The sequence below is a fragment of the Solea solea genome, chromosome 8, assembly GCF_958295425.1.
Source record: "Solea solea chromosome 8, fSolSol10.1, whole genome shotgun sequence".
NCBI lineage: Eukaryota > Metazoa > Chordata > Actinopteri > Pleuronectiformes > Soleidae > Solea > Solea solea.
In genome coordinates this window covers 19,251,510-19,277,510 of record NC_081141.1, presented here as the reverse complement: position 1 = coordinate 19,277,510, position 26,001 = coordinate 19,251,510, and the positions used below count along the sequence as shown (strand labels likewise).

The 26,001-nt window shown below is 40.2% G+C and overlaps 1 protein-coding gene across 1 annotated transcript; it reads right to left on the bottom strand.

Annotated features, from left to right (window-relative positions):
- Positions 1–1,507: 1,507 nt before the first annotated feature.
- Positions 1,508–25,867, bottom strand: agtpbp1 (ATP/GTP binding carboxypeptidase 1). Its single transcript, XM_058636651.1, has 26 exons — positions 25,731–25,867; positions 23,264–23,322; positions 21,230–21,360; positions 19,447–19,514; positions 19,135–19,198; positions 18,539–18,685; positions 17,768–17,899; positions 17,591–17,684; positions 17,445–17,482; positions 16,991–17,199; positions 16,682–16,859; positions 15,367–15,467; positions 14,686–14,802; positions 13,778–14,553; positions 13,449–13,532; positions 13,198–13,287; positions 12,329–12,477; positions 12,096–12,183; positions 11,420–11,564; positions 10,967–11,117; positions 10,494–10,674; positions 10,258–10,387; positions 9,652–9,783; positions 8,901–9,077; positions 7,788–7,939; positions 1,508–3,858 (listed from the first exon to the last, which is right to left on the bottom strand). Exons 2-26 carry the CDS (start codon positions 23,293–23,295, stop codon positions 3,690–3,692), a joined length of 3,735 nt encoding a protein of 1,244 aa, XP_058492634.1. The 5' UTR covers positions 23,296–23,322; positions 25,731–25,867; the 3' UTR covers positions 1,508–3,689.
- Between the last annotated feature and the right edge of the window lie 134 nt (positions 25,868–26,001).

Here is a 26,001-nt window from a genome sequence, read left to right as displayed (position 1 = left end):
TTCTGCATGCAGTTTGCATGTTCTCCCCTTGTGTGTGTGGGGGTTTTCTCTGGGTTCTCCACTTTCCTCCCACATTCCAAAAACATGCAGATTTGGGGATTAGGCAATATGGACAATCAGGGGTCTCAACAACTCAACAACTGGCGGGCCACTTCGTTGTCCCTTATTTTGAAATGATTAAATTCAACATTTAATTATATATATAAGCTTGTCTAGTGTTTTAATTACAATTGTCTACTTGTATATGTTGACTTAATGTTTTAATTTTGTTTTATTTCTGTCTTTTTTGTTATTAAATATGTTTTTTTTGTGAGCTATACATCAAAACAAACACTTTTACTTTGAAATAGTGTGCAATGTCATCCTAAATATTTGTAATTGCAACAGCATGATGGATTATCAAGATATAACTTTAATTTCTACTCACTAAAACGTTCATTTTCCCCCAAAATTGTTGGACTTTTTTCACTTGACCCGGCCCCTCCTGACCAGACTAGAAGTTCACTGGCCCCCCAGGTCATTTTCAGGTCCTTTTGAGGCCCCTGCTCTAAATTGTCCGTAGGTGTAAGTGTGGGAGTGTGTGGTTTGTGTCATCTGTGTCCCTGTGATGAACTGGCAATCTGTCCAGAGTGTAACCCCACCTATCGCCCCGTCAGCTGAGACAGTGGTTTTGTTCTATCACATGTAACTGTAGCCGACTGGTGGAACTGGTGGTTCAGTAAGAAGTAATGACTGGAAAAGAATCAATATTGATCTGGGAATAAAGCTGACATCAAGCAAGAGGCACAGTGAAGGATGAACAGCGGGGGAAATCCCTTTAAGAACTGACAAGTTGCTGATCTTGGAACGGATTTGGCCAGATTTAAGGATGTGGAGATTCCCCACAGAGAGATTCAAAGTCTACGGTCATGTTGACTTGAATAGAAGACCACACAGTTGGCAGTATTGAAGAAAAGTTCATGTCTCGCATACATACAGTTCTCGCTGAAATCAGTTTTACTCTGGATGAGAGACAGAAAAGCAGAAGCTATTTCTGGGAAATCGAGTCAATGTTTTCTTTTACATCACATTTTTCTCTCTCTTTCCACAGAATGTGTCCTTGCTGAACAGTGGTTGGGGGTTGTATTATTATAATAATAATAATAATAATGATAGAAAAGGGGAATTTTGCTCTACAAAGACTACCACTGGACATTACTGAGTAAATATAAAAACTTAAATAACAGAAGCCTTACTGAGATGGACTGTCTGCACAGTACAACCTTATTTATGTTAAAACTGCCAAATACAAATAACATTACATACAACATATACATATCTATTTTCTCTCTCTAATAAATGAGTTACTTTTCAATACGACCAGGAGAGGAAAAGTGCTTAAAATGATGTGTGTGTAAAAATTGTAAAAAAAAAAAACACAAATGCTAAACAAATCCAGGTAGGGAATAAATGAAGTTGCGTGTGGAAGAGACCACATTTAGGAGAATATTCGGCATGACAAAAATGAAACGCCGCAGTTTTACCACATTTATATTTTATTTCTCATGTCTTAGCTTCCGTCTCCTGCGTTATACAGTCAACCTAAAAACCTGCTGCTATTTCCACTTGTTCACCTTCAAACAAACACGTAACAAAAGAAGCAGGACAAACACAGATACACTGTAACAGCACCCACAATTTCATCATATATTCCACACAAAGACACACACATGAACAAAAAAAAAAAAAAAAAACCTCCCCAGGTTTGCAGGATGTTCATGATTAACTCTTAAAAAAAGGGAAGTTACTGAAAAAGACTGAAGAAAAAGAACGGAATGAAAGAGGTTCAGAGGGAAGAGGAGAAAGCAAAAATGATTGGGGAGAGTGAGGCGGAGGATAATCAAATTCAAAGAAGAAACACTGTGTAAGAGCATTAGCTGAGCTGAATAATGGAATAACTTAAACTCCTGTGTGCGCACACACACACACACACACACTCACACACAAAATCCTTCATATACATACAGGTTACATCCCAGAGACAATCCGTAATAAATTACAAAATAAAAACGACAGGAAAATAGCCATGCGCTAGCTGTACAATTGCAATAGAAACTCATTAAAAAAAAAAGTGTCAACACAAAGCACCGTCTCTATTTAAGCATCAATCTCTCGCTAATCGGCAAATTCACAAAAGTAAAGTGCTCACACAAGAAAGAACAAAAAGACATTCCAGTTTGCAAAAAAAAGTTGACGTTTTCCTCCGTTTGTTTCCATCTACGTTCCGCATGTATAGTGTTTATTGAAAGTGCAAAAGGGTTTTTCTGCTCGTCACAAGCTCGTGTGGTTGCGTGTGTGCGTGTGCCGCGTTCGTCGCCGCCGCCTAACAATAATAATACTGTCTATTATTAAAAACAATGAAAACACCACCACAACAGTGCGTGTGGACGTTCTAACGTTCCACCTCGATATTTTTTTTTACGTCTGTGCGCAACCAGGAAACATAAACAACCAGTGTTAGTCTGTGTGTGTTTGTAACAGCAAGTCTGTCTTCACAAAGACAAAGTACATTCTACATTTGAGTGACGTTAAGAGTTTCAGTTTAAGATACAGCAAGGCAAAACAGCTCGTGGGTTATTGGACCAAGCGCACCGTCGTCAAAGAGGTATGGGTTACGGAGAGGAGGAAGTGAGGGCGTAACTCAAATTTCTATTTGTTTTAAACAGCACAGAAGCGAAGGGTGGGGGGTTTTGTTAGTTTGACCCTCTACCACATTTAGACACTATCACCTTGACCTGTCAGGAAGGAACAAAGGCTGAAATTGAACAAATGGAGAGTTAAAAAGAAAGAAAAAAAAAATCCAGGATGAGTAGATCAGTGCCGAAGATCCACTTTCCTGTTTCAACTAAACACAGTGTAACAGGTAAGAGAGAGGTTTCAAAAACAGTATAGAAAGAAGCTGCTGGCTTCGTTACATGGTATGTGGTTATATGTGCTGCTGCTATAATGCGAGAGCGTATGGCGTCCGGGGTTTAAGTCCATGAAGGTTAGAGCGAAGGTGAAAGGTGAGAACATTCGTTGAATTCCATCCTAAATCTCACCAAGGGCTTAATGTATGCTGCGTTCCATTTGTAGTCGGAACTCGGATTTCCCCCGCAAACTCGGACACTCGGAAAACACACTGCTACTTTCACCGTTAAAAGCACCTCCGTCGTGTTTGTTTCACAGTTATTCAGTTGTACACGTAGTAGTGTTTACATTGTTAACCATGGACATGTTGCTACGCTGTTGTTAATGAATGGAATTGCCAACAATGCCGAGGCCAGAGGAAGGTTTGCATTTCTGACTCCAAGTTTCCGAGTTCCGATGTAAATGAAACGCAACATTATACAAGTCTATCTGACGCGAGAGGCTGATGCAGCAACAGCGACGCTGTCACCTCCAGAGGGCCGACAAAATCAATCCACCTGGGAAAATCGGATCCGACTGGTGCCGAACGCAGCGCAACATACCTAGTGTGTCGATATAGAGGGGTCAAGTATATATATATATATACATACACACACATCTAAATTTATTCATCAGTCAAAATGACAAGTATAAACAAATATTTAAACTTGTGACGTTTTGATCTGAGTGGAGCTAACAGTCTGAGCAGTGAATGGATGAAAGCATGAGCTGTGTGAAGGAGATGACCTCATCCGTCCGCATCAATCCCTGTGATTGGTGTCAGTGTCCGACAGGTGATCGGGAATCTTTTGGACTTCGCCGCCGTCCTCGTTCTCCGGCTCCGCGTCCTCGTCGTTGCTCTCCGCGCTGTAGTCGATGGCCTCCAGGAAGGACGGCTCGTCCTCCTCCATCACGTAGGTGGTGGGGCAGCTGGGAAAAAAAGTAAAAATAAAAGCGTGTTAACACAGGTGTCGCCCAAAGCTGTCACTGAGAAACGCCTTTGTCTGTAACCGGAGAGTCTTTCAGAGCTTGAAGATCAATATGACAATTTATGAAATGCTTCTACAGAAACACGCGCCTTCATTTACATGTGTTGTAGCAGCGACATTGTTCGTGGTTTCACGGAAAAACAAACACCCGGGAAAATGAAACTGAGGGGAGTTTCTTGGTCCTTGAAAATGTGGCGTTGGTAAGTCCATTTGTTGAAAAGCATAAAAACACAAAACAAAAATGCCACGGATCAGTGAATCTGAAATCATGGTTAGAAAACCTGTCTGAACTTATAGCTTTTTCTCACTGTGTGATGAAGTCATATGAGGGCTGATGTTTTTTAATCTTGGAGCTGCTATGACTGAGGGTGTGGATCGAGGAACTGTATTTTCCTTTCTTTAACAGTCTTAATGGAGTCAGTCGGTCTTAATGGAGATATATGCTGAGTTTTTTTTCAGTCCGTTATCTTGAGATCACGGCATAATCAATAATTAACGAGATAAATGAGTGCGTTATCTCGAGAGAACGAGGCTCGTTTTCTCGCGATGACGAGATAACAAAAATTAGAGGCTGTTGCCTCTTTATCAGATCAGCAGTCGTCATTTAAGGAGAAGACTATCCCAGCTGAGGCTCCATGACATGTTTCCACCGAGTGGAGCGGTTTGGTACGGTATGGTGCGTATGTTTTTCCGGTTTCCATGAGTAATAGTACCAAAATAACCGGCCCAAAATGTTCCATTTGTCAGTATCCTTCCCTTGAGTTATCAGAGTGATGGTACGGTACGAGTGGATCTAGATCCACGACAGTCAGCTGATTGGGCGGCAGAAAAGTGTCACTCCCTGCAGACACCTGCAGTCTATTCTCATACAAAGCCCACATTTTTCATGTTGAAGTTGTCCACCTGTGTTGTTGTCTGGTATTGTTCCGAGTTGGAACGCAAGCACAGCTTGACTGTCCCAAACAGTACTGTAACTGTACTAAACCGAACTGTACCACGATGGAAACAAGGCTGTCCAGACGATTGCTCTTCAGTGACCCTGCAGGACCATGGACAGCGCCCTGTCGTCCTCTCAGACACTTCTGTCAGAGCAGCCTCTAGTAACATATCATAACACAAATCATAACAAAACACAATAAAAGAGGTTGCTAACAAACTGCGCTCGTGTGCTAGGACTGGCAAGGCTGTTTTTTTTTCTGAGGGGCTTAATGGTTAAATGGTTGCTGGTTCTTTGAGGTTTTAGTGGCTTTAGTGGGTTTTTAATGGTGTTAATGGGCTGAAATGTGATCCCAGGGAGACAGTCGATCAGGGGGCTCAGACAATGATCTTCCAAGTTTACTAGTGTGTGAGTGCACTGGAGAGAGGGAGGCAGAGAGCGAGTGTGTGTGTGTGTGTGTCAGTATATGTACCGTAAATGTGTGTGTGTGTGTGTGTGTGTGTGATAATGTTTTTTGTGTAATGATGTGAATGGACAGCAAACTCTCCAAATAAATAATGAGAGTTGTGAGTTGAGCCAACCATTACAGACCATTACAGGAAGCCCAGTCTCTACTTTCTTTTGAGTTAGATTTTTACACTGAATCCGACTGAAGACCCCTTCATATACATTTGCATTCATGCACAATGAAACGTCCACATCTCCAAACATTCACATATAACATGCCTAAATTAAAGAGAATTAAATCATTTGGGTTTTCTTTACACTCAGAAAAAAGCACACCAGTGCCGGTATCCGCCCTTTAACGCACTACGAGACACCCAGTTATCTGCAGACGCCTCCCAATGGCAACGATATTGTTGTGATGACCTATTAAACGGTAAGTGGTACCATACCAAGCCCCACGCATCAACCCGTAAACCTGGGATGAGAGAGCAACCAATCCCAAAGGACGCTCAAACACACACACACTCACACACTTTGGGACTCCCTTAATGATCAGACACATAAATGATGGATGAATATATCAATATGAGAGTAGAGAAGGTTTGTAAGAGAGAAACACTGCCAGACACAAAGAGAAAGAGACATAAGCATTAAGTGGTCTTGAGTACGAAGCCATTCTTCCAAATGAACTGTGTTAACAAACCTTTGGAGGGGAGAACGCCCAACATTTTATGATGACCTTGGTGGTCACAGGTCAAGTTTGGCTAAGTTTAATAATTTATTTGCCAATGTTGAAGTGAAACACAGTCTAATCTGCATGGATGTCATGTTCCTGAAGAGTAAACTTCACTGGTGATTAGATGCTGTGATTTCTTGAAGATGAAGAAGAGTAATGTGCTGGCTTAGCACTGTCTTTGAGTGAGACTGGCTCATTTATAACCCTTATACTTTATACTTGTAGCTTAATTAAGCGCTAAAAACTTAAGAAGCATTGGTTCATCTACAGTACCTGATATTTTATGACTGTCTCTAATTTCATCAAATTCCCTGTCTGGCAAAAGTACTTCATGATTTCAACTGGGTTACAGGTTTCAAATAAGGCATCGGGTGCATATTCCTTCAAACAAACAGAGAAAAGAAGCATATCCTGACAGTGGAGCAGCTGGAGCCAGAGAATGACTGGCATTATTCCATGATAAATTCTAAGCTTATTTATTTTTTTCCAGATAACTAGATATGTAGAGCTTTTCAGCATGACCTGTGCATTGGTCGAGATAATAGAGCACAATCAATGTTGTTTTTTTCTGTACTGTGTTATTGATTATGCTGATAAAACAGTGAGAGACCAGAACATTAAGCTGTGAGTTGTACGGAGCTCGATGACGGTCTAACCGCAGACGACTGCACAGAGTGGCAGTTAGTTTACATGTTCTGTGTGCTTTTCAGTTACACTGAACCGTCGACCGCTCGCTGTCCTGAAAAACCGACTATTTTCCATCAAAGAAATTAGCTTTTTTACTTTTTACTCACCATCTTGGGGAAAAGAAATTATGCTTAACTGACAATTCTTCACACCCATTATTCTCTTCTCATTAACTCCACTTTTCATTGCATTCATCATTAACAACATTTCGATACTGCTTACAGGCCTTCATTTGTTGGACTGTCACACCGTTGAGTATCAGTGCCATGAGGGACGTGAAAGGCACTAACGATGTTTGGCATATGAAAAATAACAGTCAGTAACCATTTTAATATTTTGAGCAACAGAAACCACGTTTAAATCTCAGATATGTTGGGTAGGTTGCATGAGGATAACACAATAGTTACATTTACAACCGTGAATTTCTAACTTTTAAAGCAACACTGACTGCCTGTGAATCATCTCATCACATCTGCGTGCATGAGCATGAACTAATGCTGGCACTTTTTCAAAATTTGAACATTTAGCTCAACAGAGGATGGAGTTAATATTTAAACAGAAATTAACTGTGGATTTCAAAATTAACACTCCCTTAGGACAACTTTTTTTTTGTAAGCTGAGGGCACTCCAAAACTCACAATTAAGGTCTATGGTTTTCACTATTGTCCACAATGGACAATGACCACACTAAAACATCTGAGAAACTGTGTGCCAAAGTAACTGTTTGCCACCTACTATGGGGCTGTCAGCTGACTTTGCATCTGTCAGTTGGAAGACTGCAGCTGCTCCACAGTGCAACAACTAATCTGAGGATTCACCCCATCACCATAGATAAACGGACCAATGTCAAATATACACCCTCCTCTCCCCGCCTCATTTTACACACTCAGCATAAGCAGGCTGCTTGCCAGAAGCTTGTAAATATGCCACCACAAAGAGATAACAAGATTTATACTCAAGGTTGTGCGGAGAGGTGGATTAGAGGGTGCACATTCAGATTTTAACAAATGTATACCATTAGTGAAACAGGATTTGAGATGTACAGTACGTGAGCGTTGCTTACCTGACCACTTTGGTCTGCATCCCAATAATGTCGCTCTCCAAATCCAGCAAGTGCTGGTGGTTACGGAGCCCGGTCAGTCTCTTCAGTCTCAACAAGGCCACACAGAACTGAGCTCCCATCTCCTCCAGCTCTCTGGTGCCGATCTGAAGACCCTGGAGAGGATGCACGTGCACATCAAAGAGATTACAACACTAATATATTCAACAGAAGAAAACGTCTCTCTTTCACACACAAAAACATACAAAAAAGCAGCTAAAAAACACAGCTAAATTCAGTCATATCCAAGGTTAAACAGCAGTCCACTCTCACATGGCAGCTGCAGTTTTTTTTTATTGCTGCTGCTGCTGTGTCACTGTCCACCTTCAAACAGCCCAATTTTCAATGCTGGGAAAAACCCTCACTACAGAAACTTTTCACAGAGAAACAGGATCATAAATTTCAGTGGCATCAAGGACACATTCAGACAGATATGCACTCATATGTACAAGTCTAACAAAGTCTGTACAGCTTTATTCAATCATACAGGTACTGTGTGGTCTCAGACTCTTTGACTCCACTAAAACTGAACAATAAAGCACACAAATGTTCATGTTCCCTTTTCCTTTGAGCTAAACTCTAAACTCGGTGGCCTGGCCAGAGAGAAAGACAACCACAGTTCAGAGCACATTAGTTCCTGCACATCTGGACAAATACTTTTACAAAAAGCAGTGGGGGGTGCAACTCGGAGCCAAAATGGCATCCAAGGACTACCGTTGGCTATGTTAGGTGTTGAAACTGGGATAATCTATTTGGAAAGATTGTTGTTTGGGATGGAAAGTCAAGTCAGAGAAGAAGGCGAGGTAATCAGGTTAAAGGGAAAGAGGAGAAAAGACAAGAGATGAAACAAAGTATAAAGAAAAGACTGCAGTGCCATCTGCTGGACACTTGGGGGATTTATGGGTGGCCTCTCTCAAACTTACAGGGGTGGAAACAAAATATAAAGTGGATAAAAAAGAAAATATTCTCTTCCTGCACATGATTTCATTTTGACAGTCATTCAAAAAGGACAAAGGCAGAATTCAACCGTTTACAATGAGCAGACCTTTTCGCCCCTGTGAACAAAAACACACTTACCTTATATTTACCCTGGTCACAACCACAGAGTGTACTCTCCATGGTGTAACTGCGTTGCACTCCTATCTCTCTCCATACAACTACACGGGCAGTCGACTCTTTAGTGCGCTCCACAACAAAACTGCAGCTCGCCATGCTGAAGGCTGGGGCAATCTGAGAGAGGATCTTAGGAAGTGCCTTAAGAAAAAGACATAAACTGTTAAAAAAGTCTGAATGATTTTGTGTGTGTGTTCATTTATAGGAAAGAACAAAGTAAAATTTAAGGGAAAATACTAAAAATGACAGAAAGTAATAAAAAAATATGAGCATGTTGGTAAAATAAATGTTTGCGGGTTACAGGCAATCTTGGAACCCATCTGCTAAACAGTCTGGTGACAAATTAGCTTTGGGCTTCCGGCGTAGACAGCAGATATATGGGCCTAGACTTTTGTTTGCCATTCTTCTTCTTATACTCTGCTCGACTAGTAATGTGAGAATGAAGATGCGAGATGTGGGACTACATTTCCCGCCAGATTTGTTTGGGCTTTTCTTTATCAAAAGCTGCCAAATATGGCTGCAGTTAAATAAAAAAATACATTACTGATAGCCAATGCATTTCAAACGAGCACCTCTTTTTCTCCACACATGGCCAAAGAAATCTCTCCCCTTAAGTAAAGATTCTGCATATTCACATGCAGAATTTGTTTATAGGTGTTACAGATTATATTACAAGCACAGATGTGTGTGTGTGTGTGTGTGTGTGTGTTCTCACCCTGTATCCAAGGTCCTCTTGAAGGTCGCTGGATGTAGCAGTGATATTGGAGTGCCAGACTGTCTCCTTCACGCTGCAGCCGTACATGAAAACGTTTTTCTTTCTGGAATGACCATGGTAGTCACAGAACACCTGTCCGAGTTCACCCATGCATTCACACATTGAAGGGAAGCAGAAAGAGACAGGAATAAAATCAGAATGCACTGCATATTGTATATTATATTGTATATTCCTCATGTCTCTTTTTCCAAAGTGCTGTAGTTTACTCAAATGTGTAAAATGTTCTCAAATAAGGATGATATATTATAAATACATTCAATAAACAAATCAAGGCTGTGGTAGGTCTGGAGGGACAGCTACAATAACTCAAATATCAATTTTAATGTACTATCATCAAAATAAAAGGCCAGCATAGACACTTGTTTGTAGCTCCACTAATGTCTTAATGTTGAGATGTGCGGATGTGAAATTTAGTGGCCGTGCAGCTTAAGAGACTGAGCAGCTGAACAGGAGAGATGGCACCACCATTTCATTTACAACTTAAAAAAATACTCTGTGTTCTTCCCAAAGGAAAAATTATTAAGCTGAATTAATTTATGGTCATACCAGTGGTGCCCTTTGTATGTGTACAAGGTACTGCAGCAGACTCTTAGTGTGGAAGATGGTAGGGTGGAGCTCAGGATTGGGGTTCTGCCACTGGCGATTCAAATCCTCTCCACTAAGAGAGCAGCGATGACTGCAGCAGAAAAGAGACACAAGAAGAGAATAAATCAACGGTCCTTAAATCTTAATATTCATAAAGCTGTAATTTATACCAGACTAGAATATTTTTTTTTACTTACTTTCCATTTACAACTCCATCAGGGTTGAGCATGGGGACTATCTTGAAGATATAGGCCTCTCTCAGGCTGGCTGCCAGTGGGCTGGTGCCCATCAAGAACTCCAGTGTGCCCTTCATTACCCAGCTGGCATTGGTCTCTCCAGGGTGCACTCTGGCCGACAGGAAGATTATTGGACGATTCCCTGGAGAGTGAGACAGGATGAGAGTGCACCTCAATCACAAATAGAGGAAGATGGAATAAGAAAGTGCTGTAATTTATAACATTTCAGAGCAGAGACACAGCATCAACAAACTAAAGTAGACAGCAAACATAGTATAGTATATGTTGATAGCGCAGGGAAAACTAATGTTCTTGGAAACAAAGAATGAGGAACTATCAATTTTTTGGAAGAATTTGAAGAGCTAAAAGGTCAACAAACCAAATCCTCAATCAATCAAGTGTACAGATGAATAGATTTACACTGGTTTACTTACTAAACTGACAGATGTGATCATTGGAGTTGGACTCTGGCATGGCAGTGATGGTTAGAAGGGGGCAGCTGTTTCCTCCCAAGGTTTCGCACAGGACATCTTGTCTCAGGTAAATCTGAGGGGTCCGCAGGTCGTCCAGTTTGGAGAGGTGCATCTGAGGATACAGTGACCAAACATTCAAACAATATTATCTCCAACTTCATCCCTCTTGGGTTATCAATACGTTTCCTGCTGCACTGACTCCTAAATAGGTCACTTGTAATGAAGTGATTCAGACTGGGCTTCTCGATCATTGCTTGTATTGTCAACTGTTTTGTAAATAACATGAACACAACTCGAATAAAACATTACAAGTGGACAATGAGGAAAGGTAAAATTGTCAGCGGTCAGTGACATTTATACGACTAAATGCTAATATCCTCTGGATTATAGCAAACAACAAGATTGTAACACTACCTTAAGAGTGGAGTATGTATATGGGTAATGATAGGCAAAGTAGCAGACATCATCCTTGTGGCTGAAACTTGTGCTGAAGGTCATTGAATAGTACGACTTTCCTTTCTGACCACCAGCTGCAACAGAGCTCCTTGCAAAATGATTCCTATGGAAAAACGCGGAATATTACATCAGTAAACATTGCACTCAAACACTATATTAAATATGCTTGTGCACATACAGTAAATACTGCAATTAAATTACTTCCATTACATATTCAATGTTAGGTTTTTATATGACGTTTCTAATATTCTGCCCTCATAATGTAAAACTGGAATCAAAAACAGCTTTGACTTTACAGGCAGCGTTACATTAGACTTTATATCATCATACATGTTTTAACTTTTTACGTAGGGAATGTGCAGAAAGGCAGCGTCATCATTCCTTTCAAACAGACAATCACAGTGTAATTCTACCTCACAATAATTCTGTCAGGGTTGCAAGCCACATCGCAGTTGAGAGTGTTTTATGGCGTTATAAAATGTAAAAAGATACGAGGCATTTAATTCAGTATCGTATAATAGGTGCTGAATGGACCCATTTGTATGCTGCATGCAAAGCAGCATAGACATTTTTTTTTTACCCAAATAAGCATCAACACTTCTAACAAAAGGCTTTTTTTTTTTAAAGTACCTACTTGTAGTAACAGATGTCTGCTCCTGTTCTGACCCAGCGAGGCCTGCCACTGATGGCCTCCTGCACAGAGTACATTAGCACCTGCATGCCTACACACACACACAGACAGTAAAGGGTCAAATGTCAGAGGTGTAACGTCATTTTTACTGTACATGTTCATTAGGTCAGATAAATAATTGAGAGCTGTTAGCTACTTGACTATGTTTTCTGTCTAGGTGCTGAAGTGCATCTCACCGTAATTGAACTGGCTGTTCGACTTCTCACAGTTGATTATGTTGAAGCGGTAAGTTGTTCCAACACGCATGCCGCTCACCTCAAAGTAGAACCACTGGTGGTAATGATTACTGTTGATATCTGAATTTAGCATCAGATCATACTCATATCTGGAGAAAAAAGAAACGCACATAAAAAGTAAATATTGACCCAAACATCATCAAACATATTTTGTTTTCATTCTCATTTCTGAAAAATTGAAGCAAGATGGAAAGTGACAATCTTGCTCCAAAGCTGGAGTGTGTAACCTTTGGTCATTTTTATTGTTGATGTCATTATTCTGCCTCCATTTGGTCATGGTGACCTGAAATGGTGCAACATAAATTGTATGCTGCGTGATTCATATGAAAATTGGCCCTCTCAAGAAATACTATCAGACCTGATTGAGAGGAACATTAATGTGCAGTATATACACCAGCAGTGGAGGTGCGGGGCAAGGCAGGGGCAAGAGGCTTTTATCCTGTCAAACTGATGAACAACCAGGTTTTTGAGTCTTAAAATTCATTTCTGAAACTTTCTGTGGCCACTTCTGTGTTTTTAGACAAACTCCAACCTAAAAACACTTTAATTGGTTGATTTAAACACTGCTTTACTGAGATGTATAGAGAGACTTGTGTGGAGCTGATAAATCGAAATTGTATCAACTCATGTGACAATGGTTTGAATCTAAAGGATTTTTATTTTTTATATATATATATATATATATATATATATATATATATATATATATATACATATATATACATATATATACATGTTACATGCATTTATTTAACACTGTAGTATGTAGTATGTATGTTTATGCGGTTAATGCTGCAGTACATACTTACTTTCTAACCTGAACTGCCTTCCTGAGATTCCCACACTCAAACTGAGAGTTGAACTTAAGTGATTCGCCTTCATCTTCAATCACGGGACAACTGAAACATGAGGAGGAACAAATGATACTTTTGAGAAGTCATTACCCCACTCAATATAAAGATGATAAATTGAGCTAATGTGCACTGTGAAGAGCAGCGCTCTGTAGCTCCATTTACCCCGAGTGATAATTGGGTTAGCGGACCCTGTAAGAAAAACTTACCTTAACACATCCAGGTCATAAACTACTTTATCCAGGATATCATTAGGATGAATCAACCTCTCGATGTCCTGGAATATCTTACACCTGTAGGGTTAAACCCACACACAAATATGTAGTTAACACGATGAGATGGATACATGCTATAAGCTACAGGAAATGCCTTTCCCTGCCACTATAATTGTTGATTTAAGTTAAAATGCAACATCTTAACTGTAGCAACCAGATTGCAAAGCCAAATTCACTATAGTGACTCTCCTAATTTTAATGTTTTTCTGTATCTATACCTATTTTTTTTATAGATAATGACCAACGCTATTAAATCTTCTCACCTCTGTACACCGTAGACCCTCTCCAGAAGGGGCTCTCTAAATGTTGGGGCAACATGGCCAAAGTAGTCTGGGTATGCAACTTCAGCATAATGAGGTACAGAGTGTGTTCCCTTCACCATTTCCACGTACAGGTCAGGGTCATGCAGTGAGAGGAGCAATGCCGTGTCTGGCACCTCCAGAACGGCTCCTTCCCCTCCTTCATCCTCAGCACCCTCTGAACCACAATCTGAACCCCAGTTACTGCCTCCTCCTCCTGAACGACGTGTCACAATACCTTCTAAGAGCAGAGGAGAGTGTATGAGTCTTGTGGAATTGACAGGAGACTCTGCTTGTTTCACTCCCTTTATTCCATCTTCTGCATTGAGAGCCCCCTCCTCTTCTAGAGAGACACTCTCAAACACATGTGCCAGTTCCTGTTCTATCATCTGCCCTTGAGAAGGCTTGGTGAATGAAGACAAGGTTGCATCCCCATCTGGGGAAGGAATGTGGGACTCTTTTTTTTTGTCTTGGTCCTTGGCGAGGTGGACGTCGTCCAGTTTTAGAGGCTTTTGCGATGCAGGGGGAGGAGGAGCGGAAGCAGAGGGAGGCAGCTGAGTGTGTTGTCCTTTGGTATTATTGCAGAGCCCCTGAGAACTAGGAATGGGGGTATGTTTTGGGGACAGGGCTTGAGCTGTGGGCACTATGATTGGCCAAGAGGATCGGCCTGAGGCTGCTGATGAGAAGGATGGTGATGAAGCTGTAGTAGAGGCATTCTTTGAACATTCAAAGTTATACCCCTGTAGGAACAAGATACATGTAAGGCTTTTTCCCAAATGACCATGTTGCATAAAATATTAATTCATGGTTTAAATGTATGTTCTGGCACAATTATTGCAGGTAAATCCTAACACCATACAAAGAAAACAGACCTGAAAGTCTTCAGATAGCTCCAGGAAGAACCTCTCATAGACTCTCAGCTCCTCAAAAGAACGACCAGGACTCTTTTGAGGATGTAGTTTGTTTAAGTCTGTCTCTATGTCTTCATTCTGATTTTCGGGCACAAAGGGAAAAAACAAGTTTGCTATACATACATAATTTGGCCCACTGCACAAGTCTGTTTCTAAATTATGATTGTGAGATACTTAATTTCAAGTATGTGTGGTGCCATACTTGGAGATTAATTTGTAATGTTTAAAAGTTCAAGGTCCCACAGAGCACAAAAAAAGTCTGATTTCATTAAAAATTCCTATCAGACATGGTGAAAGTGTTTGGCACTGGCTTGTGAGGTCATTGGGTTATGACTGCCCTCTGCTGGAAATGTAAAGGAGTGTGACTAGTATTCACAACTGGGTCAACTTTAACAAAAACCCAAATCTTTGAGAAATTGTGCCCTCTAATGAGACAATCTGTAGAGATAAAAAGCGTGATTGAGTATTAAATAAATCACAAATGCCAATTGCCAACAATACATCACAATCCTCTGTGAATCACAATGCGAAGGCTATGAAAGATGTCATGTCATAAATCACTCTGTGCTGTCTCTATAACACCACGATGATGCAGCGACGAGATACGCAGCTGTTGCTCTCCTGTGGATATGCGAGTATTACCGTGGTGTGGTGATTTTTCTCATCCTCCTCATTCTCGCTATCGTTTTCTGAGTCTGCCTCCGCCTCCTCGTTATCATCGCTGTCATCTACAACATCGTCCACTGGGTCCAAAACACAAAAACAGACAAACAAAAAAATTGTAAGGTCAATAACAATTTATTTACTGTCTTCGTCAACAGTGAAGTATGTTTATCTTTCGAAATGTGCGTAGGGGCTGGCACATGACCAGACTAGCAGACCTTAGATGATTTTGGTCACAGGGTCTCATTTGACAGGAATAAAGAAAAATGTTAACATAAAGATTTGAGCAGCCATGATCAAGCGATGAGTGAGAGGCAGTGAATAAAGAGGAACTGTTGAATATTTTGCAGAGCTTATAGTCTTACTGAGTTCTCCATGTGACACCTTGTTGGGAATAGAGATGAGACAGCACAATGCTGTGCTATGGTTCAAACTTTCAGACTTGCTGTTACCAATTAGAGCTTTTAGAATTATGACATATGCCGTTTTCTACAAAGTTCCTTTTTGATTTTGGACACTAAAAAGTATGATTTCAGCAAACCAACTAATGTATTTGTCATCAGAATTAAAATAAGACTATTTTTTTTATATTTCATGTTCATTGGAGGAAGAGCAAAAAGCCTCAAATGTGGACTCAATGTAGGCAGCAAATTGGTTGAGTGCAGTACAAATACATAGGTCTACTACTGAGCAAGCCAGCCCTATGTGATGTGCACTAAGCATCTTTCTTACTAACACATATCATGTGTTAGTTTGGTGAAGTTAGAGTATGACATGAAGTGAATGAGAGTACAGTTGTGAGTGGCTCCATGTTGTCTGATGGGAGTTGTATCTTACATACGTTTTACCCTTCTTTAAAGGGCTAGCTGAAATTGTTCTTCTTGTTCTTCCTGTAAGGCACATTGTGTGCAGCAGTGTCATGAATGTTGAACTTGGACTTTACTGACCATAATTATTAACCCAATTGTGTTATTGTTTCTACTTGTTAGGTATCCATTTAAACTGTATATAGTTTATTCTATTGTTTATTTGATTCTCTTTTTAAGTTATTATTTGTACTAACCCGTTATTCTGGTTATTCTATAAAGTGTCCTTGAAAGTTTCTTGAAATTTGCTTATTATTGTGCATGTACATTGTCTTTGTGATATCTAGAACTGAATCTAGGACACGGTTGCAAAATGTGTCTGAAATATATAATTATCAATGTTCGGCATGTGTATACTAGTGTGTGAAAGATGAGGCACACACTAGCAAACTGTGTGTGTGTTGCTGAAGTTGTCTGTGTGTTCTAACCTCCAGCAGGCTGGTTGTACAGTTGTGCCACAGGTCCGACAACAGGAATTTGTGGCAACTGGTACTGGAAGGCCGACTTGATGGTGGGTAGAGGCAGACGGTTCTTCGGGAAACACTTCCTCATGATGAGACTTGATACATTCACCAGAGGATCCAGAGTCCGCACTGGGAGACATTCCTGGGGATAAGATCAAACAGAATATAGTGAATAGCTGAAACCTTGTGTGTATTGCATGTACAGTGCGTGTGTGTGAGTGTGTGGTGCATTCTTTGATTGCATTGTCATTTGTACATCACACTCTCACTCACAACAGATGAGTTGTATAGGATCCTCATGCCATCGGCTTCTATGAATGCCTTTCTGCCGAGCTTGATATTGGTGATGTTTCTGATGCAGACCAGAAACCCCTTGCGAATCAGCATATGGCGATGTCTTGTGTCACTCCGATGCCAATCCAGGTACAGAGAAAGCAAGACAGGCACGTGTTTGCCGTCCACTGCACGACGGGCATTAGTTTCTGCACAGGGAAGTGGAGGAAGACGACAAAGAATTAACAGTAGCTAAAAGGGATAAAGAGGTGTATGGGAACAAGTGCAGCTTGAATAACTTGATATCAATCATGTTTAATTATATTAGTAGTTATTGACAAACAAAGGATTCATGGTGAGAGAAAGCAGGGTGAGTATATGGCATGGACCCAAACACAAATGAAAGATCACCACTGACGAGTCAAACGTTAACACTATGAACTGAATGACTTACTGGATTTGAGCAGTGCTCCCAGTGCATCCAGAGCTACTCTGTTGGTTTAGAAACAAAGGAAAATTAGCAAGGTAAAGCCTGTGGATGTCACTAGTGTGTTATGATATTCATGCTTGTGAGATTCATCAACATAGACAGATACTCACTTGAGCAGGGTGGTGTTCTTCTTATTGTATGGTGCAACAATCTTAACCATGAGCTCCACCACCCCATTCTTGCCCAGTGAAATAGCGTTCACCACTGTACATAAACAAATGCATAAATTGTGCGAAATCAGGCAAAAGCATTTCAAGAAATGTATCATAAAGATTGAAGTTACTCACAGTTGGTAGCGTAAACCCTGAGGACCTGCAGGCATGGCATGAGCAGTTTGGTATTCTGTAGTTTCTGTTTCATTAAGTTGACAGTGACAGTCAGAGCTCCACTCAAACGTGCCTTCACTCCAAACTTTCTGTCTGAACACAGGGGCTGCTATGTCAGTGTACACCACATCACCACAAATCTTATCCTGCAGTTTGTTTCAAACTATTCTACTGATGTACAGGTGGCAATAACACACTGAGAAATCCTGTGATGTGCATACTGTACGTGCATGATGAAGAAGCGGACTATCTACAAGGATATAAACAAAGTTTAATATGAAATATTATAAAAGGTATGTTAACTTCCATAAAGTTTTGGAATACAAATCTTTCTAGGTGCTATATAAACACTGTCAAAATTCTAATTTCACAGTGAAATGTACACAAATAGTATTTTGGGAGTGGAGGTTCTTTTCCCATACCACAACTACACAATCACTATCCTCCAAACCATTAACCGAAAACATTTCATGAGGAATGAAAATCACTTAAAATGCTTGTTGAACGCCAAATACTCAATGTACTTTTGTGAGAGATACAAAAATTAAGGTTTTACTTATTCATAATATAACTCTACAGGACACATTTTTCCAGCATAGATGAGGCTTCATCTGACATAAATGTGATTTAGATAGAAAACAAAGACAAAATCAATTAAAAAGTCAACAAAACAAACCTGTGTGTACATTGTGTTAACTTAGTGTCTGTATCAAGCAGTGTCATTAAGCATACCTTTTGGGCCAACCTTGGCCAACAGTGAATGCAGCTGCAACATGAGTTCCTCGCTGGGTGACAACTCCTTACTGGCAATGACCAGTATCTGGAATAAAATTCCTGTTCCTCCTTTAGACACAAATACTGCTACCCTGCGACCTCTGCCTGATTAAAAAAATAACAAGCAATGCAACAACATTACTTCAGTCAGACAACTCACATTTGAATGTTAGACTGTTTATTGCATCCGAATACAGATGGTTATGTTTGGCGTCCAGGCCCCGACTTAATTACTCCCCCCAGATATGTTACATTGAAATATCAGGGAGTGATGAACAAACATCTTAAACCCCTGTGGAACCTGCAGAAGGATGCTGGGTTGGTGGCGGGGTTTAATGCATGAGCAGCAACACTGGTACAGGGCAGCAGTAGCACTGACGAGCGAGGGAGAGACGGGGAAATTTTGCAGCTTAAATAGCCCGTCAAATTGAGACGGGTGTACGTAAGCTGTGTTTTATGGACATGGAAATGCTGCCTGAATTAGCCCATGGGTTTGCATCATTTGTGATCAACTTAAATTGTGGTGGAATTAAAAATACATAGAAATAACTTACCCACAGTAAGCAGCTCACTGAGAATCGACAGGATGTTCAGGGTGGTCTGGACATCCTGTGTGTTCTATCAGTCACAAACAGTGCCCTTGTTAAAATGACATACAGCATTCAGTAGAGCAAATTGTAAAATATGGTGCAAAGATTTCGTCTTCGGCACAAAAGAGACAAATGTACAACCAGGAGCAGAGTCTCCTGCAGCTGGGGTATACACTTTTTATGAGCTGATCTGATCTGATGGACTGGTCAATATGCAAAAGTTGCAACAAGTATAAGTACAAAGGTATAGATAAAAATGTAGATGAATGAGCTGACCTCTAACGAGGTCAGGATGACCTCCATGCCGCTGCAGCCTTTAGACATCACCTCTTTTCCACTCTTCTCTGTAATACAAACAAAGTCAAATTATCAGACCAGATCAAGTTTAGTAAATCAAGTAAATCAGGTGGTCTTAAACAGAACAGATTGGCATTGAAAGACAATTCACAATTTTAAAAAGGGTCATCTTAGAATGTGTCAGCTGTTCTGATTTAACTGATGACTTATAGTTGAAAAGGACTGCTGTATTTCAGCTCCGATATTAGATTCTGTCAAATGTGTGCTGTTGCACACGTGAACTTCACCATGTTCATCTTAGAAAACAAGACATGAAGTAGGTAATGATGTCCTCTTCCACACTTTTACTTAGAGACTTTTTTTCCTTTCCCCACCTTCCCACCTCTTTAAACCTCGTGCCTGCCCAGTAATTTGTGAGCTGACAGACTACCGACCTTTTTGAAGCAGCTACAGTGAGAGGTCCTGTCCTGAGAGAAATGCAATCTCACAAATCACAAATGAATGGGTAAATGAGCCTTGGCAGTATCTCCTGAAGCAGTACTCAATTTTCGTAATAGTTCTCAAAGTTCTGGATGACATGTTTCCAGGTTCACTGCAAAGTTTACAGTTCATGCATTCACAAGGCCTGGCTGTGAATCTAAATGACTGCACTGGTATCTCTCTGTCCATCTAAGGCTGGAAATAAACTTTTCAAATTCTTCAAGCCTTTCCAAATGTGAACAAACACTGAGCGTAAGGGCAGGTCACCATAACCCTAATACTTTCCCTTGCACGCAACCACTAACCCGTCTACCAATAGTGGAGAGCTAACAAAACGTACAGCCGAGACATCACACTCCTCACGTGCCCTCTCCTCTTGGACTTGTCAACTTTTCTGAATCAGCAGGAGGTGGAAAAGAAGAGCTGCCAAACTCTCAAATGAAAACATGCACAGAATTTGTTTGTTTTTTGACAGCAAACGAGAGGGAAAGATGAGGAAATGATGTCTCTGAGTTCAAATACTAAGGAATCGAAAAAACCCCTACTAAGAAATTTCTGTATCATCTGCATTTTTCTTCAGATATGTTTACACAACATACTACTCTCCACTAAGCACTCTGAACATGAGACAAGAGTACAGCAAAGTCCTGATGGTGTATAGTTACCATGAATGGGGTCACAGACCCCCCGCTTCCCCAAACCAACGTCACACTCATACACTTTTCAAGTTGAGGTTGCAACCAGGGCGTGACAGTCAGCCAAGCAGGACATGAGAGAGGGACAGCTGATATATGATGATTATCAGGCTCACAGACAGGAGTTAATCCACTATGGCCATCAAGTTTACTTTTAAGAGGGATAAAGCAACATATTCTTGTGAGGGGACACAAAACCCAAAAAAAGTGACAGTAAAAAATTACTTCAAGGACATACCCTCTTAAGAATATGCTGCTGCTCTATCACACCAGCATTTTTGGATTGGAAACTGAAGTTTGTGTCCATGGAGAAAATCTGTATTTCTTTACATAATAGCACACAGCAGTTGTTGATCCACTGGATTACTGTCCACCAGTAAATTCAAATTGTGTTATTTTGTCACAGTTTGAAACCCTTTGTTCAGAAGGACCAAAATAACACAAACTTATCAAACATGGTACCAGTAGACTAGTGACTCCTGTGACTTTAGGACCTACTCTGGCCAATAAACTATATCCATCATAGTCCTCACTAAGAATGCGTAGGGTTTGGGTTAGAATGTGTGTGTGTGTGTGTGTGCTCTCACCCTGCGTCTGTATAAGATGCAGTATCTTTGCGGTGATCTGTCGAGCTGTATCGACATCCTTAACCATGGCCTCTCCAGTCATCCTCTCCAGTTGGCCGAGAAGCATCAGTATCCTGGAGTTACTGGGTACACTAGAAAAGCATACTCAGTTTTACCACTGGAAAGAATATATTTAACAGGATAACTTGATTTAATAATGACCTCCCCTGCAGTCACAAAGGAAAACATTGTGTATTCAAATGCATCTGAAAAGATCAGAGACCAGTGTGAATGACAAACAGCATGATGCTACATTCACATTGACAGAGGAATCTTATGATTTCCTACTATATGGCTAAGATTATAAGTAGAGAATGGATGCACCTTATCAAACAGTGCTAAACTAACATAAATAAACTGATCAACCACAGCACTGAAATCTGTAACTGGTTTTAAATGTATTTTTGACTTAAGCTATTTAGATAGGAAATATATCTAAGAAAAATAACCAACGAATTAGCCTTTTTGGCTTTTCAGTATTGAAATAGCACCTGAAAAACACATTTCTTAACTTACTTGCAGCAATGCAATTGATGCTTTAGACCTAAATTCTGAAGTAGTACGATTAAGGAATGGTGTACAACATGGTTCAATTCTAGGCTCATTGTTATTTATTCAGTATATAAATGATGTTTTTGTACCACAGTAGACAATGCAAAGCACATTTCTTCGCAGATGAGGAGTATTTATGCGTACTGGTCATCTGTGTCAAACCATGAGTATGCTTTGGACTGTGTGCAAAAAGCCATGCAAAACCTTAATTTTCAGACTTAAGTTTTGAATGTTGTAATGCCTTGTCTGAATGCACATTCAGGACATTGCAGTATAAAAAAAGCTTGATGCTCAGTCCATTTCCCTGAATAAATAATGGTTATACAAACCTGACCAGTATGATCTGGACATTCCTAACTAGTGCACAAAATGCACCGATGATGTTGGTACTGTATTGCAGTGTGTGAAAATCCAGTTATTCTGGAAAGACATGGTATCATATATTATATGTTTTGGGGATCTCCCTTGAGGTGCAGCTTGGGAAAGCATTGTTGAAAAAGAATAGTTGGAAGATAGTGTTAGTGTATTGTTTATTACTATTGTTGTTACTATTATTACTGTTTTTTTCCCCTGATGTTCTATTTTTGGGGTTGCAAATTGATAAATATTACTGTGTGTTTTGTCTATTCTTGGCAATGTCAAAAACATTGTTAAAAATGTTTTACAATCCATGTTTAATGTAGCTTATATGGTTAAGAACTCTGATCACTGCTGACTGTTGAGGTTGTTTCCTTGTGCTTCAATATTTCTGGATTCTTGACCCATTCTCCACTTATGATCTCAGCTCAGTGGTGCTCACATGGAAACAGGGTTAGAAGTCAGTTGTTGGTTCAGCAACAGCAAACATGGGATAGCAAATCAAAACTCTGTGATTGTACCCAGTGGAACAAAGTTTCTCATGTCCTTATAAAGACAAGAAGGATAGACAGAGAGAACTATCGTGTGTGTGTGCTGGAGACAACAAGGGGAAACACTACATAAATGGAAAGACTGTTTAAAAAAAGGGAGAATAAAGTAAGGAAAATATATCAAGTGTGAAATTCAGCCTAAATAAGCACACTGCACAACAGATGCAAATGAAGAAAACAAAGAGATGAACAAATACTTCCTTATGGTTCTAGAGAGACAAGCTAAACACACACTCCTGATCCCTCACTCAACCAACAAGCACACATTTTCTTTCACATATAACGCACACGAAGAAAGATGACAAACCACACAGAAAGTTATATTGCAAAGAAAGTTAAACATTAAAATGGTACAAGTGCAGAATCTAAGCAGAGAGACCAAAGGTAAAAGACATTGACATAGATAATATGGGAACAGATGCATGTGACAGAGGAGCTTTCACATAGACACATAACACAGCTTTTGCATATAGTAGGTGTTTGTGTAGACAGATGGAACTGTATTGTTTTGCATTGAAAGAGCAAAGTAACTCACCCTTTTTCCGTGGCCATTCTTGGTTTGTTCATTTTTACCAACTCAACATTTCATGTCGTCTGAAAAACAAAGAAAGTCAAGATTTGAAATAAATCAAACTTAACTTTTTGTGCCATTAGAGATCAAATTTAACTCTATGTTGCAAATTTAGGCTACAATATGACAATAAATTCTTGGTCTGTCCATATATATATGTTCATCCTGTAATAAATGAGAAACCTGTCTGGAGTGCACCTACCACCAGAAACATACTTTATATGATGATTAATGTGTCTCCGCAACATACTTTTAACTACTGGTTTACTATTTTGGTTTTTGGGTTAAGGTTTGGGATAAGGCTTTGGTCAGGCTGTCCAATAAATGGAAGTCAATGCAGACCCCTTGAGTCCAGAGTTTTTGGCTTTAAAACTTGTTTTATGTAACTGTGAAAATTCTACTGTATGTAGCTACTTCTGCAGTCACCTATTTCTGCATCTGTGAAAGTTGCACTTCTACATCTGGCACCTGCACAGTCTTCAAAAGCCCCCACGGACATGCCCAGTGCCATTGGTGTCAGTGGGGAGACTGAAAAGGTGTTTGGACTTGGCTGGGACAATTCAGCACGAAGATCCTCACGCACAGTCTTCATTTGAGAGGTCTGTCATCTAACTCGTTACAACCCTGCTAACTCTGACTAACATCATATGGAGACATACAATTGTGCACATGCAAATACTCTCTGCATGCTCCCTTCCGATTCTGTGCCTCTGATCTAGAAAGAATCCTTTTAAGTGGCATGGTATGAAGTAGCACCAATGAGTATCAAGGAGAATATGGTGGAGAGAATGTAATGATTAAATAAATTTTATATAATAAATATTTTTGATTTCAGCACCTAAATGCAAGTTTAAAGTAAGAGTCGTCTAGAGTAAGTTAATGTCTTCACAGTCCTAGGAGGGTGAATGGAAGAAAATTGACCTGGAAGACCCATGAAGATCAAGTAAATATTGAATGTGAAAAGGTGAATAACATTCTCCAAAGCGTCATCGGAGGTGCTTGGGGAGCAAATGCATGCTTGTGATTTTCCTGGCAATCATAAGGTATGGGACAGGGAACAAGTCCCTTAGAATCTGCCCCAGCCTTACTTGTTCACATACGAGAATCCCCTCTAAAATCCAGAGGAAGCAAACATGTCTGGGCTAGGTTGAGTAGCCTCAAGTCTACTGCAAAAGACCCTTCGAGTGCTCGGAGTTGGATGATATCAAGAAAAAATCTTTCTTCACATAAGGCAGCTTAGCTTACACCATTCATTGGGCTGGAGCAGCACACAGTAATTGGATCTGCCTGGTCTCTGGTCCCATTCTAGTTTTGAAAGTGGCCTTAGCTATTCGTGAAGATACACAGAATTTACAAATACAAAAACAGAAGTATACAAATCTACTGTAAGTCAGACAAGAACATTTTCAGATTTTTACAAATGGGTCTAAGGATCTAGAATTAGGACAGACTGGCTTTGGCATGTTTGCTGCTAAACTTCAGAACAGACAGGTTCGCATGTCAGACCACATTTTGTAAAATTGCCAGTAGAACTGCTTACTGGATAATCGGGTGTGACTCTGCAGCTGCTCTGATAACATTGAGGAATGGGAAATGAAGGGCCCGTCCTGACCTGGTCAAAATCTTTATGTTGAGTATTTAGGGTTAAGTAAATGTAATATAAAGGAAATAAAATATGTAACTGCTACTTTCATTCCATTCCATTTCTACATGCAATCAATGAAAAAAAAAAAAAAAAAACAACAGAGGGGGACCCAAAACATTTCATTCCTCTTGAGTTACCCTGTTCATGTATAAAGTTTCGACGTTAACATTGGAGCACACTTTGTTGGTACTACCTGTAATATTTTGTTAGATTAGTTAATTGTTAATTGTTTAAAATGAAAATCTGTCTATGTGCAGACAGATTTTTGCACTTTTTGGGACATTTGCGAGCTCCCCCTTGTGACACTTAAAAAAAACAAATCACTGGGACCATGTTTTTTACGAATTACTTGTGAAGTCAGTTGCGTAAAATATTGACGATGTTGCCCGTTCACAATCAACCCAATAGCTGCAACAAACCGCGATCAATTTCTCATAAGTCCCCTTTATCGCGGTGCAAGATAACATCGTATCTCGTCTCATCTCTAGGCTAAACAGCTGTTATATCAGAAACCCGCGGGGACATGCGGGTTAAGTTAGCAGCTGTCGGTGTTTTAGCAAGCTTTACAACTACGCAATGCAGTTTTACCAAATGCACCGTCTGGCTGAGGCTGCTATGCCTCTGCACCTGCTAGGGGAATCACTCATTAACGACCGCCTGTCTGCACCAGCAGGCTAGCTAAAGGAATTATGTAGCACACAGTCATTTTAAATAAACAGCATACAGGCAACGTTAGCTAACGCGCAACAAACGTATAACGTTGACAGGGACAATGGTTTTACGTACCTGCATGGAAAATGAGCTGTTATCCCGTTCAGGGCGGTCCAGTATCCGAGATAAGGGGTACTGTCACTGTTGTAAGAGCAGCCTGAAACGCCCTGGTGATGTTGTGGTGGTGACTGTCAGACAGAGGGGGCTGTCTTACGTGATTACGCTATACTATGTCTCTGTAGTCAGGACGAGGCTGGAAAGCTTCAAAATGAGACAAGTGCGACATTACTTTCACCAAAATGTAACTGATATAATATATATAAATATGTATATATAATATGATACA

Excerpts from the sequence above, each read along its gene's own strand:
- agtpbp1 (XM_058636651.1), bottom strand. The coding sequence starts at position 23,295 with ATGAACAAACCAAGAATGGCCACGGAAAAAGG. Across the intron at positions 14,803-15,366 it reads AGAAAAATCACCACACCACG|AATGAAGACATAGAGACAGA; the intron begins GTAATACTCGCA and ends CCCGAAAATCAG. Across the intron at positions 13,533-13,777 it reads AGGGTCTACGGTGTACAGAG|GTGTAAGATATTCCAGGACA; the intron begins GTGAGAAGATTT and ends TTAACCCTACAG.